This window comes from Electrophorus electricus, chromosome 15, assembly GCF_013358815.1.
Source record: "Electrophorus electricus isolate fEleEle1 chromosome 15, fEleEle1.pri, whole genome shotgun sequence".
Taxonomy (NCBI): domain Eukaryota; kingdom Metazoa; phylum Chordata; class Actinopteri; order Gymnotiformes; family Gymnotidae; genus Electrophorus; species Electrophorus electricus.
In genome coordinates this window covers 9,735,291-9,757,000 of record NC_049549.1, presented here as the reverse complement: position 1 = coordinate 9,757,000, position 21,710 = coordinate 9,735,291, and the positions used below count along the sequence as shown (strand labels likewise).

At 42.8% G+C, this 21,710-nt stretch overlaps 2 protein-coding genes across 3 annotated transcripts in view; one reads left to right on the top strand and one right to left on the bottom strand.

The window, feature by feature from the left end:
- clpb (caseinolytic mitochondrial matrix peptidase chaperone subunit B) overlaps positions 1-4,651 on the bottom strand; it is a 37,234-nt gene extending 32,583 nt beyond the window's left edge. Inside the window, exons 1-3 of one of the 2 annotated variants that reach the window (XM_035534047.1) lie at positions 4,623-4,651; positions 1,229-1,602; positions 990-1,041 (exon numbers count right to left, since the gene is read on the bottom strand). In XM_035534047.1, the coding sequence (XP_035389940.1) occupies positions 990-1,041; positions 1,229-1,602; positions 4,623-4,636 (440 nt within the window). In that variant the 5' untranslated portion in view covers positions 4,637-4,651. Of the gene's footprint in view, positions 1-989; positions 1,042-1,228; positions 1,874-4,622 lie in introns of those variants that run through there. The other variant, XM_027016833.2, reaches the window with a different exon arrangement.
- stard10 (StAR-related lipid transfer (START) domain containing 10) lies at positions 3,622-19,919 on the top strand. Its single transcript, XM_027016831.2, has 6 exons — positions 3,622-4,410; positions 15,797-15,944; positions 16,121-16,224; positions 17,165-17,282; positions 18,242-18,294; positions 19,078-19,919. The coding sequence occupies exons 1-6, from the start codon at positions 4,252-4,254 to the stop codon at positions 19,303-19,305; spliced, it is 810 nt and encodes a 269-aa protein (XP_026872632.1). The 5' UTR covers positions 3,622-4,251; the 3' UTR covers positions 19,306-19,919.
- The last annotated feature ends 1,791 nt before the right edge of the window (positions 19,920-21,710 follow it).

The following is a 21,710-nucleotide window of genomic DNA, read 5'->3' as shown; positions in this document are numbered from 1 at the left end:
ACACACAGAATTTTGGAAATGTTTTCCAAAGTTAGTCAAAACGTCAAATGCTGTACAATAGTGCCACCATCTGGCCAGTCGTTGTTAATCTCACTTGCCTGAGTAGTTGAAGGAATATAGTGAATTGTCCAAAAGATTTCACATCCATGCATTTTATTCTTTTCCATTGTTTTTTTAAAAATCTGTAAATAATAAATAAATAAACAAAAACATAATAACAATAATAATAATAATAATAAATTATTATTATTATTATTATTGTTATTAATAATAATAATAATAATAATCTGATCTTGGAACCTTAATAAGGTCTAGCAAATGTTCACAAAAATGTGACCATGTCAGAAATCTTGCTAAGGTCTGTGAATTAGGAGACCCGGAGTCTGAATTAATCTGCCTTCAACTGAGTCTAGTCAGAAATCCCAAAGCCAGGGGTTTATAACTAAAGCAGCCTGGAGAGCCATAGCATGCAGGAGCATTTACATTTAGGGCATTTAGCTGACGCTTTTATCCAAAGCGACTTACAATTGTAGGAGCACCTGCAAACCCACGCCAGCGGCCATGCACGCGCACCTGCAAACCCACGCCAGCGGCCATGCACGCGCACCTGCAAACCCACGCCAGCGGCCATGCACGCGCACCTGCAAACCCACGCCAGCGGCCATGCACGCGCACCTGCAAACCCACGCCAGCGGCCATGCACGCGCACCTGCAAACCCACGCCAGCGGCCATGCACGCGCACCTGCAAACCCACGCCAGCGGCCATGCACGCGCACCTGCAAACCCACGCCAGCGGCCATGCACGCGCACCTGCAAACCCACGCCAGCGGCCATGCACGCGCACCTGCAAACCCACGCCAGCGGCCATGCACGCGCACCTGCAAACCCACGCCAGCGGCCATGCACGCGCACCTGCAAACCTGCAGTTGGAAGCGACTTCAACACGCGACTGAAACAGACTGCCGCAAGTTTCGTTGGCTCTATTTACCTTTGCACTTCCTGGGTGTTGTTGGACCTGGCTGCGTCCAGAAGAGACTCGCCTGGGGAGGTTGGAGTTTATGAGTGGAAGTTAGAACTCTATCACGCACTATGCATACCAGTCCTCCCCCCCAACCCTGATCATAATCTCATTTTATACAGATGAGGTGAACCATGCTGCAGTTACTGTAGGGAACACTGTCTGAGCATGTGCTCCTGGCATGAACGGCTGCTGGGTAAGACACCTACCTTTAGAGTCGTTGTCTTTCTTTAGGCAGAAGGCAACAGCCGCAGCAGACAGCACGCCTGCTGAAGCGGAGACGCGTAAGCCGTTGCCGCTCCTGCTCCCGGCGTCCTCCCAATAGCTATTTGTGCGTCCCATAGAGACCAGCGCCGCCCAGCTGTTTCTACGGCTCTCCAGGCTAGTGAGCCATCTGCTGGCCAACTGATGGTACTGCAGCTGTGGGGTGACGGTCGTGCTGCACGGCTCCTCGCTTAAAATGCACTTTCGGGACACCCGCGAGGTGGATCCGATGGGATTCCTACCCCTTTCGAGCTCGTGAATATTCTGGCACCTCGCAGGTTCTCCTTTAGTTGTCTGCAACGCGCGACACGGGGACAGGCTGCGCGACCTTCGCATTAGCAAGCGCTTCGGCACGGATGATAACAACATACTGAGTTTTACTCACCTATAAACAGATTACTCGGGATTGAGCTACTGATAAACAGCTCACCTTCTAAAGCTAAAAAGCAATATGTCCGATACGTTGTCGATGGTTTTGATAACCATTAAATACGTAACGTTATCAGAATTAAGGTATGGTGACAAGCCATGCACAGGACAGGAAAACAAGCGCCGCGCAAATAGCGCGTCATCCAGGCGCAAAGCTTCATGGGAAACAAAGTATATCGCTAAATATCCAACAGCACCCCTGCTCCCGATTATAAAGTGTTAATACTATTATACAGTGATGCTAGCAGCGAACTCCTGTGATTGTTTTCTGTAATAAAGGTGGCTTATTTTTGACTTGACTATATGTGCCTTTTTGTTGGTTATGTTAAGCTACGTGAACACCAGGTGGCGTGGTGAATTCGGTAAATTTGCTGTTATGAATCATGGAAGACTCTGCAAACATGCATCATCCAAGCTACATATTTAAGGTCACACGTATTTTGATGATTGACACAACACAGTTTGCCAATGTCCTGCTCTTATTTCCATTTCATTTTCTCCAGTAACTCTGATACATAGCCAACCCTAAAACCAATTAAATTAAATGCTATATATTCAGCAGAAAGGTTTGGCTGTCTTTTTTAATTCCATTACGCATTGCAATATAGACTAACTAGAGGAAACGTTTCTGAGTGGCAAGTTGCAGATAATTTACCTTGCCTCAACTGAACTGCATGTTAGCCATGCTCAGAGGGCCCTGGAGTCCCTGTCCCCTGTTTAAAGAATTAGCACTGGGCCTGAGTGGTTTGCTCCCAAGGACAAACTTTGATGCTCACTTTATCGCCTTCGTTTCTTGAACAGGCCTCAGGTCAAACTAGTCGTGGTGTTTCCAAGGAATGTGCAGTGGTGCGTTATCAGGAAGGGGCAGCCCTGCCTTCCTGAGGTAGGCCGAAGGAGGTCAGTCTCAGAGCCCTGCTGCCAGTCATTAAAAAAAAAAAAACCCACACTCAATCTAGGTCAGTTCTAGGACTCCCTAAATCAGTGAAGAATGGACTCGTTTGCTTTTGGAACCTGAGGCTGAACGTAAAAGAGGAAAAACAACAGACAGTGGTTATACTTAACTGTTAAAAGTTCGCTTTTTAATTTCTTCTACCTGTTTATCTCCTCCATACTTGCTATCCAAAGCATGATTAGCAGGCAGACAGAGAGAAATTTATTAGGAGCAATGCTTTTAGAAATGTGACTACTAGTCTCTATTTGAATTCTTACTCGAACCTGTATTGTCCTTGTTTAGGCCGTATACCTGAATAAGATTTTACAGTGAGGAAATAAAACCCAACACCTCTTCCTCTTTAAGATCCAGTTACTATTGTAGAATTCAACTCATTAACTTGGCTACAGAATAAAAAAATTAAAAAGAGTGCATGCAAGACAAAACTAAATTGCACCAGTATTCAGAGAGGGTAATGGCCTTCATTTACGCAAAGCAAGCCCAGGCGCTGACAGCAAAACTAAATCTGCTCTTTGCTCTTCTGGGGACCAGTGATGCCATACAATATGCTTGGATTTTAAACGCTGGAATCTCGGGTTTTCTTCGGAACGATCAGTAACTTGAGAAACCTTATTTGCTTCCCAAACCTGAAGCTTTTCTTCTTGGCATTTTACCCTGTAAAAACGGGAATAACATGTATCTAACTCGAGGGATCGTTTTGGACGTTAGCCTACACGTAGCCAAATACCTCACTGGAGACTGTGCTCGTCAAATAAATCGATGCCGTTGGCAAATCAACACTTCGATCTTGCTGACAAAGTAAAAGAGAGCCTGAACCAGAACGACAACATGGAAATGCAGGCAAGAGTCTGGACAGGTTTATGTGTACAGTACACGTCATCTCTCTCGCTCTCTCTCCCTCTCTCTCAGGTGGGCGGTCCTCTGCGATTATCAGGCTTTCATCTCGTAGCCTACGTGTAAGTGAACGCCCTCTCCAACTCGCTTCCCCTCCGCATTAGCTCAGCAAACCGCTGTTCCCCACGCCGGGCAATACTGTTACTGCTGGGTGCTGCACATTTGGCCTCAGCTTCCGTGACAGAGCTTGTCGCCCGCGGGAAGCATATGGCCAAGTCAAACGCGCAGCTGCTGTGAACGGCATCGGCTTCCTAATTGATCCACAGTAACGGGAAGCCTGGTGTAGACCTCCCACCGACACAGGACCCGATTTGGCAGAAAAAAGGCTTTTGCGTGCGCTTGTTGTTTTTTTTTTTGCGTCTCGCTTAACTAATCGCACATCACGAAACGCGCAGGGAGACTACCTTTTTTTTTGCACCAAAAGAAAAAAAACAACCCAAAAAACTTTCATAGTACCGCTAGACTTTTCCTGTAATATTACACGTTCAAATATCGGCTTTATATGACATATTCTGGTTTGGGTTTCAATTGCTATAGGGATTTTCAAGACGCTCTCATCTCCGGGTGGTACCAGCTATTTCCCTTCCTAGTGCAGAGCGTTTCCATTAGGAACTGGGCAGGCGCCAGTGCAGATTCCCGTCGGTCCTTAGGATTTGGAGCTGGAATACACTCTCCCGGCCAAGGTTTACTAAGATGTCAGGGGAAGAGGTGCTAATACCAGACGACATCGCTTTCAGCAACTTCAAAAGTGAATGCAATTCCGATGAAGGATGGAGCCTGACTTACAACAAGTCTGGAATTACAGTCTGGATACAGATTTTGGAAGAAGAGAAGTCTTTGCACAAGATCAAGGTGAGTGAACTAGCCTGGCGTTGGACCGTAGAACGTGGCTTTCTATATCTTACACCTGCTTCATGTATTTTCAGAAACCGCACAGGTAGAGTAGGTTTGCGTAAACGTCTGTAATCATTTCCTTATATATATTCCATCTTTAATACAAGTGTTTTCCTACAGTGTTTAGTTCCCAGTAATAAAATGAATGAGTTTGTGTCGTCCATGTTTACCTGGCGGCCAGCATCCGGCTCTGTGGCGGGCAGGTGTTGACAAAAGTGTGTTTGCTGAGGGAGGGGCGAGAGGTTCCTCCACTTTGCTTCAACTACAGCTCGACTTCTCGGTTATGTCCAGGAATAGTTTTAAGAATGTAAAAAAAAAAAAGAGCCAATGTTTACCAAGCGAATAAAAAAAAATTTACTCACACCCACATCAGATAGCTGTGTTATCGAATCGCAGATTAGTAACTAGTCAAACAGTGGGTTTGTGTTTTTATTCCTTTCGTTTATTTATTACAAACTTTTAAAGAAGTGATTCGTTAGATATTATGTCCCCCCGCATATGTTTAGGTTTTCAGTACATACCTGATCCAGCTCAGTAAGGCCTTGTGATTAACTGATGAGCTGGATCAGGTGTGCTAGCGCAGGGAGTTTTCAAAACTTCGCAGGGCAGTGGAGCCGCAGGACTAGAGCTGAGAGCCCCTTATGGCTATGTTCACGTTACAAGCCACAGTGGTCAGTTCCAGTTTGGTAATCTGCTAACGCGAGCATAGCCTATGTAACTCGTTTCGTTACATTCTGACTACGTTCACATTAACAGGCTGTAGTGACACAAATCTGATTTTGATTGCCTAAATGTAACAAAAATATCTCATATTTCTGTCTACACAGCTATGATCTTTTCAAATCAGATTTGAGTCAGTTTCGTATGGGGTCATGGATCGGACTCGTTTCAAATATACATCACCAATTTTAAGCATGCTATATATTAGATTTCTTTTTTCAATTGCAAAAGAGCATTGCTTACAGCAATACATTTTTTTTCACTCAAACAAATGCCATGACTCATCTGCACTTCAGATCTCAAATCTGGCCTGTCCAGGTGCTGTTCCATCGAATGAATTCCCACGGTATCACCCTTTAAGCTTGCCTGGCCTATGGGAGTCAGTGAGTACGAGTAAGAGCCAGTTGGCTGTCATTTGAGAGGGGCTGAAAACAGAGCACCGTTGTTCGCACAGACCTGGCACCGAGTTTAAACACTTATGGGAAAACAAATACACATCCCATCCCAGGTTAAAGTTTATGTTTGACCCTTTATCACAGCTTTATCAAACCACTTGGGGGTCACTCAGCTACTCTTCTCACAGGGCTGAGATGTACATTTAATTTCACTTAGATACTTGGTCCATACGAACTGACAGACGAGTCAGTGTCCGTTTAGGAATTGTATGGAGCAGACTTATTGTTCATAGCTTCATGGTAGAAGCATGAGAGTCAGCAGGAAAGCCTGCTGTCCATCAGCTATGGTTTGGAGTATGCACTCTTATACCAAGTTTATTTCTCTTAAGTATCTCGAATCAGGTAGAAAGACTGGAGATGAAGAAAAGGTGGATACTTGTTTGGCAGAAGGTCTGTGAGACGGGCGGTTTCAAAGCAAACCTTGGCCACTTTGGAGCCTGGACGCATTTATTTATTGGAATAGAAAGCTTGCCTAGTGGCATTAAGCTGCAGTGAATCATGCAGGTATAAATTCTACGTTAGTATCAGTTTATGACATGACGGTTTGTCTATTACTCCGTGCTCTGGATGTGCAGAGAAATGATGGCTATGTACCAAGTTTCACTGTTTTGTTTTTTTAAATCACTATTAAAACATCGAGCTTTTTGAAGAAAAACAAAATGTTTTTTTTTTTTTTTTTTACATCAGCACTCGTTTTGTTGTGGTTAAAGTGATCTAAAATATCAGTACTCTTGCGAAGAAGACAAGCTAATAAACCATTCTCAGCATCGTCCCAAAAATGTGGTACAGCTGCATCAATATTAGACTGATCAAAAATCATGTGACTGAATTAATACATTTAGGTTCGGCAGTCTCTAAAAATCAAATGATGGTGAATTTTTGATTTGCCAGTCTTCCCTATAACTTTCTGTTCTCCTGTTGGCGGTAACATGGATCTCGCTCTGGGGTTCAGTTTTTGGCAGGGCTGGCTACAAATGATCTCGACACTCGAACTGATTTTTCATACTTGCTTTAGAGCATTGAGTTGACGGGGGGTGCGCGTGTGTGCGCGCATGCACGTACACGCGCAGTTTTTCCTTCTCAGCCCTAATGAGGGCAGCTGGTGCTCTGCACAAACACAGACGCAGATAAAGACTGAGGGACGCTCTATTCATCCTTTTGTCTGTTTGATATGAAAATAAGGCTTACTTAGCCAGTACCAAGAGCTCTTCTCTGGTAGAAACTTACAAGTGGTCTTTATTTGCACTGGCAGTTAGCTAAGCAAACACCCCGTTACATCCAGTAGAGTTTGCAGTCATGCGCATGTTGGTTTCACATCTGTCTTGCATTAAAATGCAAACGTACCCATGTGAAAATGAGCTGGTCCACTTATCCAGAGGCTTGCCTGTAACCAACAGGTCATGTGACATGAGCACCGTACGGCACAGGGTGAGACAGGGGCATTGGTTCGCTTGACTATTTCAGGTCTGCTAGCCACTTGATAAGCACAGTCCTGCTATATCAGGGCCCCCACTCTTCTGACTCGCTGGTCATTGGACCATGGGGCTGTCACTCAATTGTTTTCCTGCCATGAAAATTTCAAACAATCAGTCAGATTCAATGTAAGGTAAGAGAGAACAGACTTATTATGCAGATCTGTGAACAAACAAACTGTAAACAAGGCTCTCTCTAGTTCCATTCAGCTCTTTCTGAAGATTTCACGTGCCAGTACCGTATTATTATACCCGTGTAGGCTCACTCTAGTCGTACTATAACAAAACAATCAAATACATTTGTGTAGTGCCTTAACATTTTAGGACTGTTTGAGAATAGTTTGGTTTATACATTTGAACAAAGGCTCATACGCACAGGACCAAAAATATACAGCAGCCTTCGTTGGTTCCGTCTTTACGTTACCTGCAGCGCGGGCGCATACACACAGTAAAATGTCTCAACATGTTAAACTTCTGTAAAAATGTGACCAAATTAGATGTGATACAAAATAAGTAAACATAAATGTATTTGTTCTAATGAATTGAATTCTGTTTATTTATAGAACAATGACGTGCAGCCTATTATTAAATTAGAATTGGTGTTGTATTCCTCTTTTCTCTCTCTCTCTCTCTCTCTCTCTCTCTGTCTCTCTGCTCCTTTAATGCTCTGCAGCACTCTCACTCTCGTATCCCTATCTCGTATCCCTGTGTGTCCCGCACAGCACACGCTACCGCCGTCACACTACGACAAAGGACACGGAGAGGCATCGGCGTGTGGTCACGTTTCAGCCGGAGAGGTCACGTGACGGTGAAGGTGCCGGCGCGCTTTGTAGACGTGGTGTATTTGCTCGTGTGGGTGCGCGTGGGTGGCTGCTCTCTGCTGACCGATGTAACCCTTGATGCAGTGGCAGTAAACAACAACGCGGAGTGCTGAAGCTGGCGAAACTGTGCGCAGAGAGCAACAGAAATGATGAGGACAAAAAGGGGAGGCAGGAGGTTGGGAAATATGAGGGATGTTGGTAGGCTCCTTGATCTACTTTATCGCGCAGGCTTTTTTATTTACGTCCATATAATTATATGTGGGCCTTACACCCACGCATTGTTTTTTTTTGTTTTTTTTTGTTTTTTTTTGTTTTTTTGCAGCGTAAGAAGAATTTGTTACTCGGCAGTTAACATTTAAAGTTAGTAGCACTTTTTCTTTTTTTCTTTTTTTGGTCATTATCCTCAGTTGTCTTATTTCCCTCCATATGCCCACCCCTTTCAGTGTGTGTTTGTGTGAAGAACCCAGTTTGGGTTTGTGTGAAACTTACTTTCCTAGCATCACATACATACAAACACTCGCTGTGCTGTAGGGCTGCTTTCCTGCTGAGAACTGGATTGATCTATTCTGCCTCTGTTCATGTCTTCTCAATGATGAGTGATGATGGGTTACCCCTCCCCCCTGAACAGCATTTTCTTGAGTGTTGTTCTGCAGTAATACTGATTCAGAGAGGCATCCTTGCTGAACTAAAATGTCTGCAGGCTTTCCTGATAGAAATGGTTGATTTTGCTTCATGCTTTTGGTAAAAATATTTATCCAGACATTACCATTAAAACGTCCATCAGTGGTAAAATAACATGGCATTTTCCTATCTAAGACCGGCACATGGCTAGGCAACCAATTTAAATATGCATTGCCTATTATCTTTATCACTGTGTTGTGTATTCATTTTTTGAACCAAGTGCTACTGGATGTGGGTAACGCATGTCTGGTTTTGTTATCTGATCTTGACACCTATGTATCACATATATGAGAAGCCCATGCTGGCGTGGTTGTGTTTGTTGTTGTTGTTAGCAGCTCAGCTAGGTGAGATGACCGTCCTTAGAAACAAAGATGGCGTGACGTGATGGCAGCGTTCGCATCCTCGGGCCCTCGGACGCGAGACGGCCGGGGCGTTGCCCCCCTGGGCTTCTCGCGAGTTCCACCATAGCGAGGGAGGCGGCTGACCCTGGACCAGTGCGTGTCTGGGTGACGGTGACACAGGGCAGGGTGGCGTGGTGGCGTTCACCAGCTGTCCACAGCTGGCAGTTAAACAAGCGCACAGACAAAAAACAAGTGGATTAAAATGCTTAGTGTAATCAGACAGTCACTCTGTTAACACGAATAAGGACCAGAAAGTACGTTTTTATCTCAGGAAGTACGATTGCTGATTTGATTGGATATCTCACTTCCTTTCCTCCAGTCGTAAACAGGGTGTCTCACTCTCCCACTACAGATTAGAGACTAACATCCTCATGGAACTGAGAAGGAACCTGCATTAATAAATGCACGTTACATATAATTATTGGTCATGCTTCTGAAGAGCCGTCATTCCCCTCAGTTAACACATACGAACGGACTATGCAAGGTATCGAGGAAGCTCAGCTCTGTACATTTAATCCCTAAGAGCAAGGACTGCAAGCACCACAACCAGTCAAGAGTCATTACATAACATTGAACATGGAACAGTATCATGTAGGGCTGTCCATGTGAAGATGCAGCTCGCCTTCGTAAACCTGCTGATGATGCTTACAAAAAGATATGGGAATAGTGTATTTATGGGCTTTACTTTCTGTTGAAGTGCTTGTGATGGAGATAATGAAGCTAGATTCTGTGGAGCACAGATATTAGTAAGCAGCATGACTCATACAAGGCATACCCTAGGAGGCAGCCCACACACACACACACAATTACTGTGTGTTTTTCAATGTCAGATTCTTCTTAAGGATACTGGGCTTCCCTCATGCCCACATGTCTCACACATACCTGTCCACCCACACTTGGTAACTTTCGTATGCTGCAGTTGCTAAGACATCCTACCCCCAGCCCCTGCCCTGTTCTCTTGTATAAATGTGTGCCTGAATGTTTTTGTGTAATATAATATTGGCATACCTACACATACACTATAACAAATGTGTAATGTGGGTGCACTTTGTGTTAAATATGAATGCAATAATTATTTCCAATTTAAACACAAACTCATAAAGGAGAAAGAGAGTGTGAGGGTGGAAGAAGAGACAGAGGAAAAAATGGAAAGTGTGCATACATTAAACTAGAATAGAAATTAGCCGACATGTAACAGCTGCATGCTAGTCGAGGTACGTTTGCCTCTGTGGGTTCCGACTGTAGTGGAGTGTTTGACATGGGAACCTGTGGCTCCAGATGTAGTGTGGTGGAGAGGAATGAATGCCTGTCATCTGACACAGCATGGAATTCAGATTTACAGACTTATCAACAAGAGTCTAAGGCAATGTTGACCCTTGACCCAATGCCTTCAGAGGGGAAAATACACAAATTATACTAACTGCACAGAAAACATATACTAACTCCATATTTCTTCCATATAGACAAGAAAGTACTATTAAGTTGCTCAGCGTAAGATTGTCTGCTAAAGGCTGTAAATATAACTGAAGGCAGCACATTTAACTGTGCAAAGCTAACTAATGCTAAATAATGCTAACACCATTCATCTTTCATCTGCATAATATTAACAACAACACAATGCTAGTGAAGGAACAACTTATCTACATAATACCAGGCTTCCTTCATTAGTAGTGTTGGCGTTTTTTAAACGGCAGATGAACCTCCGGGTCCTATGGTCACGAGGGGCGTGCGTGCAGTGATGAGACCTGACCACCCGTCGTCATACTGAGCCCCAGCTTCCATTTCAGAACCGAGTCGGCACAAGAGTGCCGCATTTGGGTATCACTGTCTCAGACCGACTCTTTCGGTTTTATTCAGCTCCAGCAGTACAACTAACCCAAACCAAACATGGCTTTATTTGTAGCTAATGAAAACGCCTTTAAAAAAAAAAGCAAAAAAAAAAGCTGCACTATGTAAGTTCGGGGAATTGGCGACCTGTCTGGTGGCAAAGTAATTGCACAAATTGTGCAGAAGAATATTTTGCAACATGGGTTGTTCTGCACTCCAACCCCCCCCCCCCCCCCCAAGTGGATTTCTCTGAACTGACTGAGGGAATTCACATTGAAGTGTTCAAAGAGAACTCTGTCAAAATTTGATGAAAATGTCCTCTGAGGAAATAAGTGAATTCTCTGCCATTATAATCAAATCCTTATCAGTATAATGTTGGATTTGTATTTGAATCTTTTCAAATGCATATATGTATGACAATAAAATACATGTTCACAGTCATATTCACCAGTTACCAGGCTACATTTGAGTTAGAAGAGTGGCTGGTCAATCTGGCAGAATCTGTTTATCTAGGGTGCTATTGTCAGTATTCTGAGAAGTTTATGTAGGAGAAGCTACTGTTTGGCATAGAAGCTATGACAGAACAATATGCATTTAATGTGCTTTGAAATTAACCTATTTGGCTGAATATCCATTAGTTTAACATTGTCTATTAGCTGTCTTCTCTTCTGATAAAAGCTAGGTAACATTAAAGAAAACTCAATTAGGTTCATTTAGCAAGATAGCCATCCTTAACTATGTATTCTCCAGATTTAAAAAAAAAAAAATCTGGCTCAAGACATGAACTTGAAAATGTAGCTACATTTTGTGATGAGAATTCATATTACGTGTACCATTGTTTACAAAATGAGAAATGGAATAATGCCTAGTCAGGTTTGTCAAACAAATCCAAAGAGGACCCCCCCCCCCCCCCAACCCCCCCGCAAAAAAGTAATCAGCTATTGTGAATTTACTAATGAATTTTCTAGCTAATGTTAGGTATACAGCTTTACAATTACAAGAGTATATTGCATTTCATTACAAGGACATCATTATCTCACAACAATAATAATCTGGCTCGCTGTTTTCAGGATGCATCTAGCAAACCCCCATAACTTACCTGTTTGGCAATAACAATAAGAAAAGGCAATTCCTGAATACCTTCAAATCACGGCGCTGCTGCCAGCTCTGAAAAGCCAAGCCAGCATTTATTCTGGTTTCAGCTCCAGATCTGACACTCTCCATTTCATCTAGCTGGATCTCTTCAGTTCTACATTTCTTTGCTTTGACCACGAAGCCAGAGGTTTGCTGTCTCAATGTCTCCATGTCCAGTGATATCTCTCTCCTTCCATTCACTACATAACTTTCAGCACTGTACAGATCAGCACTTTGAGCCATGCCCCAAATAATGTTACTCAGGCAACCAGCCTGGACCTTCTTTTTGAGCCTGTACATGAGACATTAATATAGCTGATGTATTCTAAAACTCCTGCCAAATCTGACCTAACAGCTCTGACTTTTGAATGAATATTTCATACTTCACATGGAAGCAGCAGCAGGACACTATATTTTAGCCGATACTCATTCCTCGTGACTCAAGTACCACGTTGACGTTTAAAAATGCATCTTACATATTGCGGCTTTAATCCTGTGAACCCGGTGAGGCCCATTGATGGCCTGAGGTTTAGGAAATGTTATGCTCACAATCCACTGGGTTTTGAACTCACAGATATCCCTGCAAATCTGCAAAAGGACATTGGAGCATAACTGTTAGCGCATGCTGGAATAGCTCTTCTATATAGTGTGGAATACAAGCAGGGAGAGTCATCGTGTGGACAATTATGTGCAGGCCATTTCGCCTTGGCACAATAAAGCCAAGCTCTGTCTGCAGACAGTCTGCAGGCTTGTTGAAGAGAAAAGTGTGGACAATCTGTGTATTATAGTAGAGGGATAAAGGGCCCTGTGTTTGGTTTACAGGTGTTAAAACCAAGCAAACCAGGAATTGGATCAGTACTAGTGGTCAACTGAGATTGGATTGGATTGGCTTTTTGGGATCTTTGCATCAGCCACTGAAGACAGAGACAGTGTGGGTATCCCAAACACAATCCCAATTAAGATGGAACGGTGTTAACACTTTTAATTGATTTGTCAGTTATAGTGGATAAAATTAATTGATGCACCAGCCCAAAAATGTAATAAATTAATTAAAATAAATAATGATTTAATAGTTCAGTCTCAACTCCTGAAAGTCGCCAATTAGATATGTGATCTTGTGTACTAATGAAGTAGAGCAATTGGATAATCAATTTAATTACTTTCCTAATTTCTAGAAGTTACTATTACTTTTGAATATATTGTCCAATTGGTTCATATAAGATTTCTAGTAAACACTACTAGGAGTGAGTAACAGTTCGTTTACAATAAGCATGAGGTAAGCAACATGCACATGAAGAGATCTGAGTGAGTAATGCAAGTTAATAAGGAGCAAGCAATGAAAAAAGTAATGAAACAACAGACACTTATTACAGGAGTAAACAACACAATTTGGAGATCCTATTAAAATAGCATTCATTCTACATTTTGAGGTTATATTAAAATAGAAACATTAGGTTAAAATAACCATACTTTACTGGTTGACTGTCACTCAACATCATAGTAGGCTGAATGGCAAGTTATCTGTAAATCTGTGGCATGAGAAAAGTTGGTTTTCCTGGTAAGGGCTGGAGTTTGATAGAATTTATGGTCACAGTTTCTGGAAATATAGCCAGGCTGGTAAGAGCTTGAATCTGATAGCTAAGGAAAGGGGATTGAGGGTCCGACAGCCTGGCCATCTTGATAGCTATGCCCTTTATGGCTTTGTTGCTCAGCCACAAAGCACCAGCGGGTCCTGGGTCTCGTTCATGACATTAGCACAGCCTATCAGTCAGTAGCTAGAATTCTGCCAGCTGTTCATTTTTGGCTTTAAAAAGGATGAGAACTTTGGTTTTCTAGATTCCATGCCTAATTTAGGCTCCAAAAACATTTTATATAATAATGGCTTATACACGGTTTAAATTTTTCTACATTAAAAAAAAAATCTGTCTGGTTTAGTTTCTTGGCTTAACCCTAGGAAAAGCATTGATACAGTTATGAAAGATCAAATATGTATAACTTATAAAGAAAGCCATAATCAACTACAACACTTAATAACAGACAAGCAAACACACACTGTCCTATTTATTAAAAACGTAGATGATGGATTTGTAAGATGTGCCGTGGGTTAACTGCCTTTCTCCTTCAGCTCCAGCCGGTCAGCTCAGGTACTGTTGCTAGTAAATGCAGCTTAGAGTCAGTGGGTATATTGCATTTATGTATTGAAGCTCACATTTTAATTTAAAAGTAAGTCCTGTCCTAATGACTGACTGATTGCCAGTGACTTTTTTTTTTTTTTTTTGTGGTGTCTTTTGTTTGTTTGTTTGTTTGTTTGTTTGTTTTTTACCCCTGACAGGTTCTGTTTCCACAAGTTTTTCTTTTCTTTTTCTTTTGGCCTTGCATATGGACTTTGGAATAAACAGCTTTGCTGGGGCTCATGCTTCCATGCAGGGATTTCTCATTAATATATATGGTTACATGTACACATACACACACACACACACACACACACACACACACACACACACACACACTGTGATCTGTATTGAATAAGTCAAGCTGGACTCCTTGGATGAGGTCTGAATTTGTTAAGAGGGGTAGCTGCTCTAAACACAGCTATAGCATAAAGATTAGACTACAGAGACCTCCTTCCTCGTCACTCTGTTTGGGGTGAAGTGAGTCAGTGGGTGTGTGCTCATCTGTCTCTTTTTTCCCCTCATTTCATAGTCAATTAAGGCGGTAATCCCTTCCACACCTTTGTCAGACTTTATTATTTGTTCCCCCCCTCTTTGACCCAGGACTCAGGCACTCTATAGAGAACCGATCTACTTTAATGACCTGGTTTGGTATTTCACAAATTATTAAGGACAAAATGTCCATCTAATTCTAAACCTCTGTAGCCCCATTCTAGACGCAATATGGGTCACTTGCATTCTGCTGTTTGTGTGGCTAAAGTGTGTTTTTACCAGCACTTTCCAGTACGGTTTGATATTTTCTTGGGTCCAGAAGATCCCATGTATGTACTGTGTGTGTAGTGATGGTGCGAGAACGCTTGTGATCTGGCTGTTTCTGATTGGCTGTTTCTGCCCGAACATTTAAAAAGCTGGTGGTGTGTGAAACCCCTGGTCTGGAATGCAGGATAATCACTGGTAAATGTCAGGATCGAATTTTGTGCAGTGTGCTCTGGCAGATACAATATCGCGGGGCATGATGTCAGTGCTGATGTCAAACACACATGCACCCAGAGACAGGTTTCATTTCATGCCACTAAAAAATCCTTTGGCTTCTGTTTTAGTTATTAACAGAATGACTCCACATCTACTAGCTTGTGCACTGAACATGGATTTCTTTTACTGGCTGCTTTGTGGTGGGCCTATACGTAGGTGTGTGTGCACACGTGCAAGTATACCGGAAAATAATTAATCATGGGGAAAAATCATGCTATTCTGGGGCTTTCTTTTAGGATATTTACCCATATGTGGTGTGTCTGTGTTTGCATCACTCTGCTGCAAAGCGTGTGTTTGTAACCGATGTTACCTGTATGGTGTATTGACAGTGGTTGAGTCTCTGGCGATCATGTGACTGGACTTGCTCTACAGAACCCTGAGGGGGAACATTTACTCCTTGAGCACCTCTTTTAAAAATGAACTACCCAACCAGTGCATCTTTGCTTTTTCATTACTCCTAAAAGTGTTTCTCTTGCATGTCACACTTCGACTTTCTTTCGCTTTTCTTCAGATGCCCACCATCCTTAGTGTGTTTTACTCTGCATTTCACTCGCTTCCTTCACCGGTGGAAGGTTTGTGCGTAGTTATGTTTTGTTGTCAATGCAGTCATTACTCTCCATCTCCCCACAGTGTCGGATGGTATGCAAGCACGTCGCCGCAGAAACTATGTACGATGTGCTCCATGACATCGAATACCGGCGAAAATGGGACTCGAATGTAATTGAGACATTTGACATCGGCAAACTGACAGTCAACGCGGACATTGGCTACTACTCCTGTAAAAGAATTATTATTAATGAATGAATAATTTTTGTATCTTCCCACAATGCCTTTTGTCATACCAAACCTAGATTAATCACATGCTATCCTGTAATATTAGATTTAAAAACAAATTTTCCATGTTTTTTCTGTTTGTTGGTTATTTCATATTGACGTTTTCTTTCCTTCATGTAGGGAAGTGCCCAAAACCTTTGAGGAACCGTGATGTCATCACATTGCGCTCCTGGTTGCCAATAGGCAATGATTACATCATTATGAACTATTCTGTCAAACACCCTGTAAGTGATTTACTCTCAAAGGTCTAAGGTCATCTGTAAGATTTAAAAGGTCATGATAAAAGAAGAGCCCCCCCCCCCCCCCCCCCCCCCAACACACATCTCCTGCTGGTAAACTGTGAATAAGGGTTGGGCTCAGGTTAAGGTTAGGGGTTCAGAGTAAGTAGAGGTAAGGGTTAAGAGTAGGGGTTAGGGTTGGGCTCAGGTTAAGGGCTCAGTCTGAGTTGAACACTTGAATGTATAGTGGGAAGAGTAGGGTTGGTTAAATAAGTCTTTAACTTCATAACCTATACACATGCATACAAAGACAAATTTAAACATTAAACTACCATGTAGTTTAGCTAGACCCTAAATGCCACTTTGGGTCATAAGGTCATTAATAACACTAAGGTGAGAGGTCAGAAAGTGAGCTAACAGGAAGTGAATAGCATCTGGTGCATGCATGTGTGCACCTGCATATGACTGGTAGAATCTTTCAAGTCAAAAGAATTTGATAATTTTGGCTCATTTCCACACAACATTTTAACTTTTACTCACTACCCCAGAGAAAGAGAGTCAAGTAGATGGGGTGCGTGTGGCAGATGTTGACGGCCCAAGAATACTTGGTTATGGACTATGTGATAACAAGACAAATGCATGAAGATGACAGAAAACAGGACATATGGAGAGCATGCAGGGCCATTTCCCCAGACTACTGACACTGCAGACTGCCTGCCTGTGCTGCTCACTTAGAGACCTTCGAACAAACTGAATTATTTACCATCACTGCACTTTTATCAAGTTTGGATCAACTAATGTTATCAGTAATTGATTCTCTTGGTCTATATGTCAGTATAGTAAATTACTCTCTCTCTCCGTCACGCTCACTCTCTCTGTGTGTGTGTGTGTGTGTGTGTGTGTGTGTGTGTGTGTGTGTGTGTGTGTGTGTGTGTGTGTGTTTCAGAAATACCCTCCAAAGAAGGACATGGTTCGGGCTGTCTCCATCCAGACAGGCTACCTTATCCAGAGCAATGGTCCTTCTAGCTGTACCTTAACCTACCTAGCCCAGGTGGACCCCAGAGGTAACGCCACGCACATACGCAGCACCTTAAGGGTCAAATAATATCCAAATCTAGGTTACCATTTTGGCAAAGTCTGGATCACATTTCTTTAAAGTCTAAACAGTAGTTAACAAGTTAGTGTCCCTCTGTAACAATAATACTGCCATGTGGTACTGCTGCTCTGTATAGCTAAATTAAATGGGTGGGGCCATGTGCCATGCCCCACCTATTTTCTTAGTCAACGCTCTAGGCACAAGAAACAGTCAATAACCTGATTAAACAAACATTCAAATTTAATAGTGCTGTTTATACAACCAACAAAAAAAGAAATGGTATAATTTAAAAATCCTCACATGCAACTAGAGGTACAGATGCTTTGAGCAAAGAAATGTCTTTGTATATATGCGTATCATAAACCACTAAACTCATGGAAGGAAATGGCTGAAAAATCAGTATGACTTTAAAGCTTTTCTCAGCAATATCTTAAATTGTTCCAGTGCGCTGGGCCTGGCTATGAAGTTATTAATAGTATTGTATACGTTATGCTTAGCAGGAACTTTACTTGAAACTGTTATTGCAGATTTTAAAATGTGCTTTTCGCAGTTGCACTGATTACTGACTAAAACTTCAACATGCAAAGGGTTTGAATAGGACTCGGAGACGAACTGCTCCTAATGGTCTCCTTCGTTAACACTAGCTTGCCTTTCCAAGAATGCACAGCTGAGAATGAAAAATTCTCTCATTATGTGTGTAAACAGCAGAGCTCTCTTAGTATGGCTTAAATCAGTGTTTCTATTAAGCACCATCTCTTTAATAAGATACAGGATTAAAACACACTAGTTCAGTGGCACAGAACTGGGCTCGATCATGCTGTTTCTCTCTGTCTATTGTAAATTCTTAAGCCTTTACCATTATTTATTTGAGGACTTAAAATACACACTCTGTTTCTCTCACTCATTCTCACACAAACAACATTGCAGGTTCTCTGCCCAGGTGGGTTGTGAATAAGTCTTCCCAGTTCCTGGCTCCTAAAGTGAGTTGCTCTACTATTTCTCTCTTTCCCTCACTCTCCCTAGTTCCCTCCATCAGACACTTAATCTTACATACAGCTTTGTGCAGTGAAGGGGAGAGTAAGAGGGGTGTGTGTGTGTGTGTGTGTGTGTGTGTGTGTGTGTGTGTGTGTGTGTGTGTGTGTGTGTGTGTGTGTGTGTGTGTGTGTGTGTGTGTGTGGGGTGTTGTGTTCCTCAAAAAATGGTAGCTAGTGTTTTTTGTTCTGTTTGGTTAATAACGACTTTTTCATCATAACCAAATGAAAAGAAGACAGACCTGTCTGCATTCACGCAGGTGCTTATTGTTTTATGCACGCACAACCCCACAAAGGCACATATTGCTTTATATAATTCATGTTTGCTCCCATGTTCATCATATCCACGCCCCTTTGAGGAAAACAAATGTCTACAGTTTGGACAGTAACATTTATTTTTGTATGAAATAAGGAGAAACACTTTATTATTGCTTGGTTTGTGGCAATTTGTCTCTCCCTTGGCCCTTATAAAACAGTACACACATTAACAATGACAAAAGCCACCAAAGCAGATGATCTTTTTTTAAATTTGCATTTGTATAAGTGTACACTCCTCTCACAGGGCGAAGCACCAGAGACAATGCCGAGCATGAGTCATATTTGCTCCTCTTTTGTGTAAAGTAGGTTAAGATTAAACCTCTGGTATCGCACGCCCTGTTGGTCATTCTTTTGTTGTTTTTTTTTTTGCTCTTTTCTTTCCCTCTGCCGTGGCTGCATACGCCGGGGTGCCAGGCGATGAAGAGGATTGGGAAGGCTTGTTTGAAGTATGCGGAGTGGAAGCTGAGGCATAGCCCGGGGTATAAGCCGTGGCTCTACCCAGAGCAGAGCCCGCTGGTTACCATCCCACTGTCCGAGCTCTCTGTGCAGCATGCCGACTCGCTGGAGAACATCGACGAGAGCTCGCTGAGCGAAGGCAAAGATGACCGCGCCGAGCACAGCGACGAAGATGCGCCCAACTGAGACACACATGCACGCGCACACACACACACACACACACACACACACACACACACACACACACACACACACTGCTTACGGGTCCCAGCTAGGATATATGCAGAGCAGTAAGAGGGTCAGCAAATGTCCTGTGTGCGCGCATTCACACACGCACACAAAATCTATTGATCAGTGTGATGCAAAACAATATTGCCCATGCACAGCCATTCCAAAATCGCACCTTTTGATTCTCTCCCCAAAACTTTTGCAACTTTTTCTTTATCATCAAAAAAGTCCCTTTTGACAATCGAGTAAGAACTGCAGTAGGTGATAGTTCTAGGGTTTGGTTTTGGAATGGTCTGTCCTGCACACATCACATTGTACTTCTGACCACCCCTACCAAATTCTTGCCCCCCCCCCTTCTGTGAAATGTATTTAGTTGACTACATTTCCCAAGATTCTTTGTGTCCCCAGGTTTCACCTTAAAGTGTGTAGTGACTCCCCAGGCATAGAGAGAATATTGTGACTACATTGGTGTAGCAGAGTATTTTCTTCTGTTATAAAACACTAGAATGAAAAAGAATGTAGTGCAGCTAAAGAAAAGTAAAGATCTTATTCCTGCCTGGGATGTTTGGCAATCTGATGTGTGTTTTTTGTTTTTTTTTCCCCCAACAGAATGTCTCATTATTGTTGCAGTTCGTTTTAACCTTGAACAGTGTGTGCATGGACGCGCGTTTTGAGACCGTGTGTAATTTGTGTCATTTGCGTCAGAGATGTCCTGCCCTCAGCTAGCATACAACACATCGTGTGTGTGTGTGTGTGTGTGTGTGTGTCTGTGTAAGCATATACTACAGAACAATGTATGTTTGAGCAATGTCTAAGAGATGGATACTCTCGCTGTAATTGTGTGCGTGCACGCACGCACACCTTTCTTATTATCTTATTACTTGGGTGCAAGGATTTAAAACCTGGCTGTACATACGTTGTGTCGTCATAGCAACCCCTGCTATTGCAGCACTCCTGTGAACAGCAGAGAAATGGCCGTTTCGCTACTGACTGAGAAAGATGCAAGACACAGGCCGCATGCATGGAAGAGGAAGAGATGTGCATTGATGCTTGGTGTGTTTGAATGAAGTAACATTCTCCAGTTTTACAGAGTGGAGGTCCTTTTTCTAATGTTAGAGCAGCATGCTAAGTGAAACCTGCATTGGAAGAGATGTGTGGTTATCTTTTTCAGCACAGGAGCAGAAAAGGTGGAGTTGATCTAGGGCTATTTCATGGAATATTCAGCAGGTGCTGTTGTCTCTGTTTCTCTGGGTCTCTCAAACACACACGCACACACTTCTGACATCAGTGTATGTATTTTGTGCAACCCAAGGGCCAGAGTTTTGAATCCTCTGTCCATTCTTTCACTCTCGTGCACGCCTCAATCACTCTCCCACCCCACTTATTCACACTCTCGCTCACACACACACACACACACACACACACCTCTCCGTCTGTAATCTGACATCATCTGTGTTTTCTGGAACTCAACTAAGTAAACCCAATAGCCACAGATGCGAACTCACAGACCTCACAGCTGTGAGGGACAGCTTGGGACAGCTTTACTAGCACCCTGCGGAATGGGGATGATTCTTTGTTCCGTGTGTTATATAAGGTCAGAAAACCACTACTGTATATGGCAAGAATGTATATTAGAATACAAACATTACGTAAAACACGTCTTATAAAAAAAGTTATATGAAGATAACGAAACACTGCAGTCCAAATAGAAACATGTAGCAGGAAATCTTTTTAAGCGTTAACTCCGGAATGAATGGCATTAAGACTGTGAACTCTCCGAACGGCTCTAAGGGTGCGAAAGGAGATTAGAAGGAATAGAACGGCCTTTAATGCAGTAGATACAAAGCAAGGGCTTGTCGCACTCCAGAACAGGATAATGTGTGACTTGTCGCCGTCCACAGTGTGTTGCTTAAAGTACTTAATAGAAGACTGTTAAATGTCATGAGAACTGCGCACGGGTCCAAGAAAGTAAGGTCTACAACTGGAGCTGCCCAGTTTACAGGCCTTAATAAGAGTTAAACATTTAGCCTGATTATTCTTTAATACATCCACGTTGGATTCATGGACATCGCGTAAGAAGATGTGGGCAAACGACCTGAATGTCAGAATTCGGCAGTGTTAAAAACAGGCAGGGTTTCGTACGTGTACTTGTGTAGGTATTCCGGTACGTCGCCAGAACACGGGGTGAGCAAGGGATTCGTGAACGACAGATCCGTGAAAGAGCGTGTTGCCGGAGTTCACGCTGAATGATCTGCTCAGTCTAAAACACTCAGGTCTTTGGATTTGCGTTACGGGACGTTTACAGAAGTGGTCACCACTTCGAATCTGCGAGGGCGCAAGGGACTTTTTTTTCATGGTTAACA

Coding starts and splice junctions, on each gene's coding strand:
- stard10 (XM_027016831.2), top strand. CDS start 4,252: ATGTCAGGGGAAGAGGTGCTAATACCAGACGACATCGCTTTCAGCAAC. Junction 4,411..15,796: donor AGTCTTTGCACAAGATCAAG/GTGAGTGAACTA, acceptor ATCTCCCCACAG/TGTCGGATGGTATGCAAGCA. Junction 17,283..18,241: donor AGCCCAGGTGGACCCCAGAG/GTAACGCCACGC, acceptor ACAACATTGCAG/GTTCTCTGCCCAGGTGGGTT.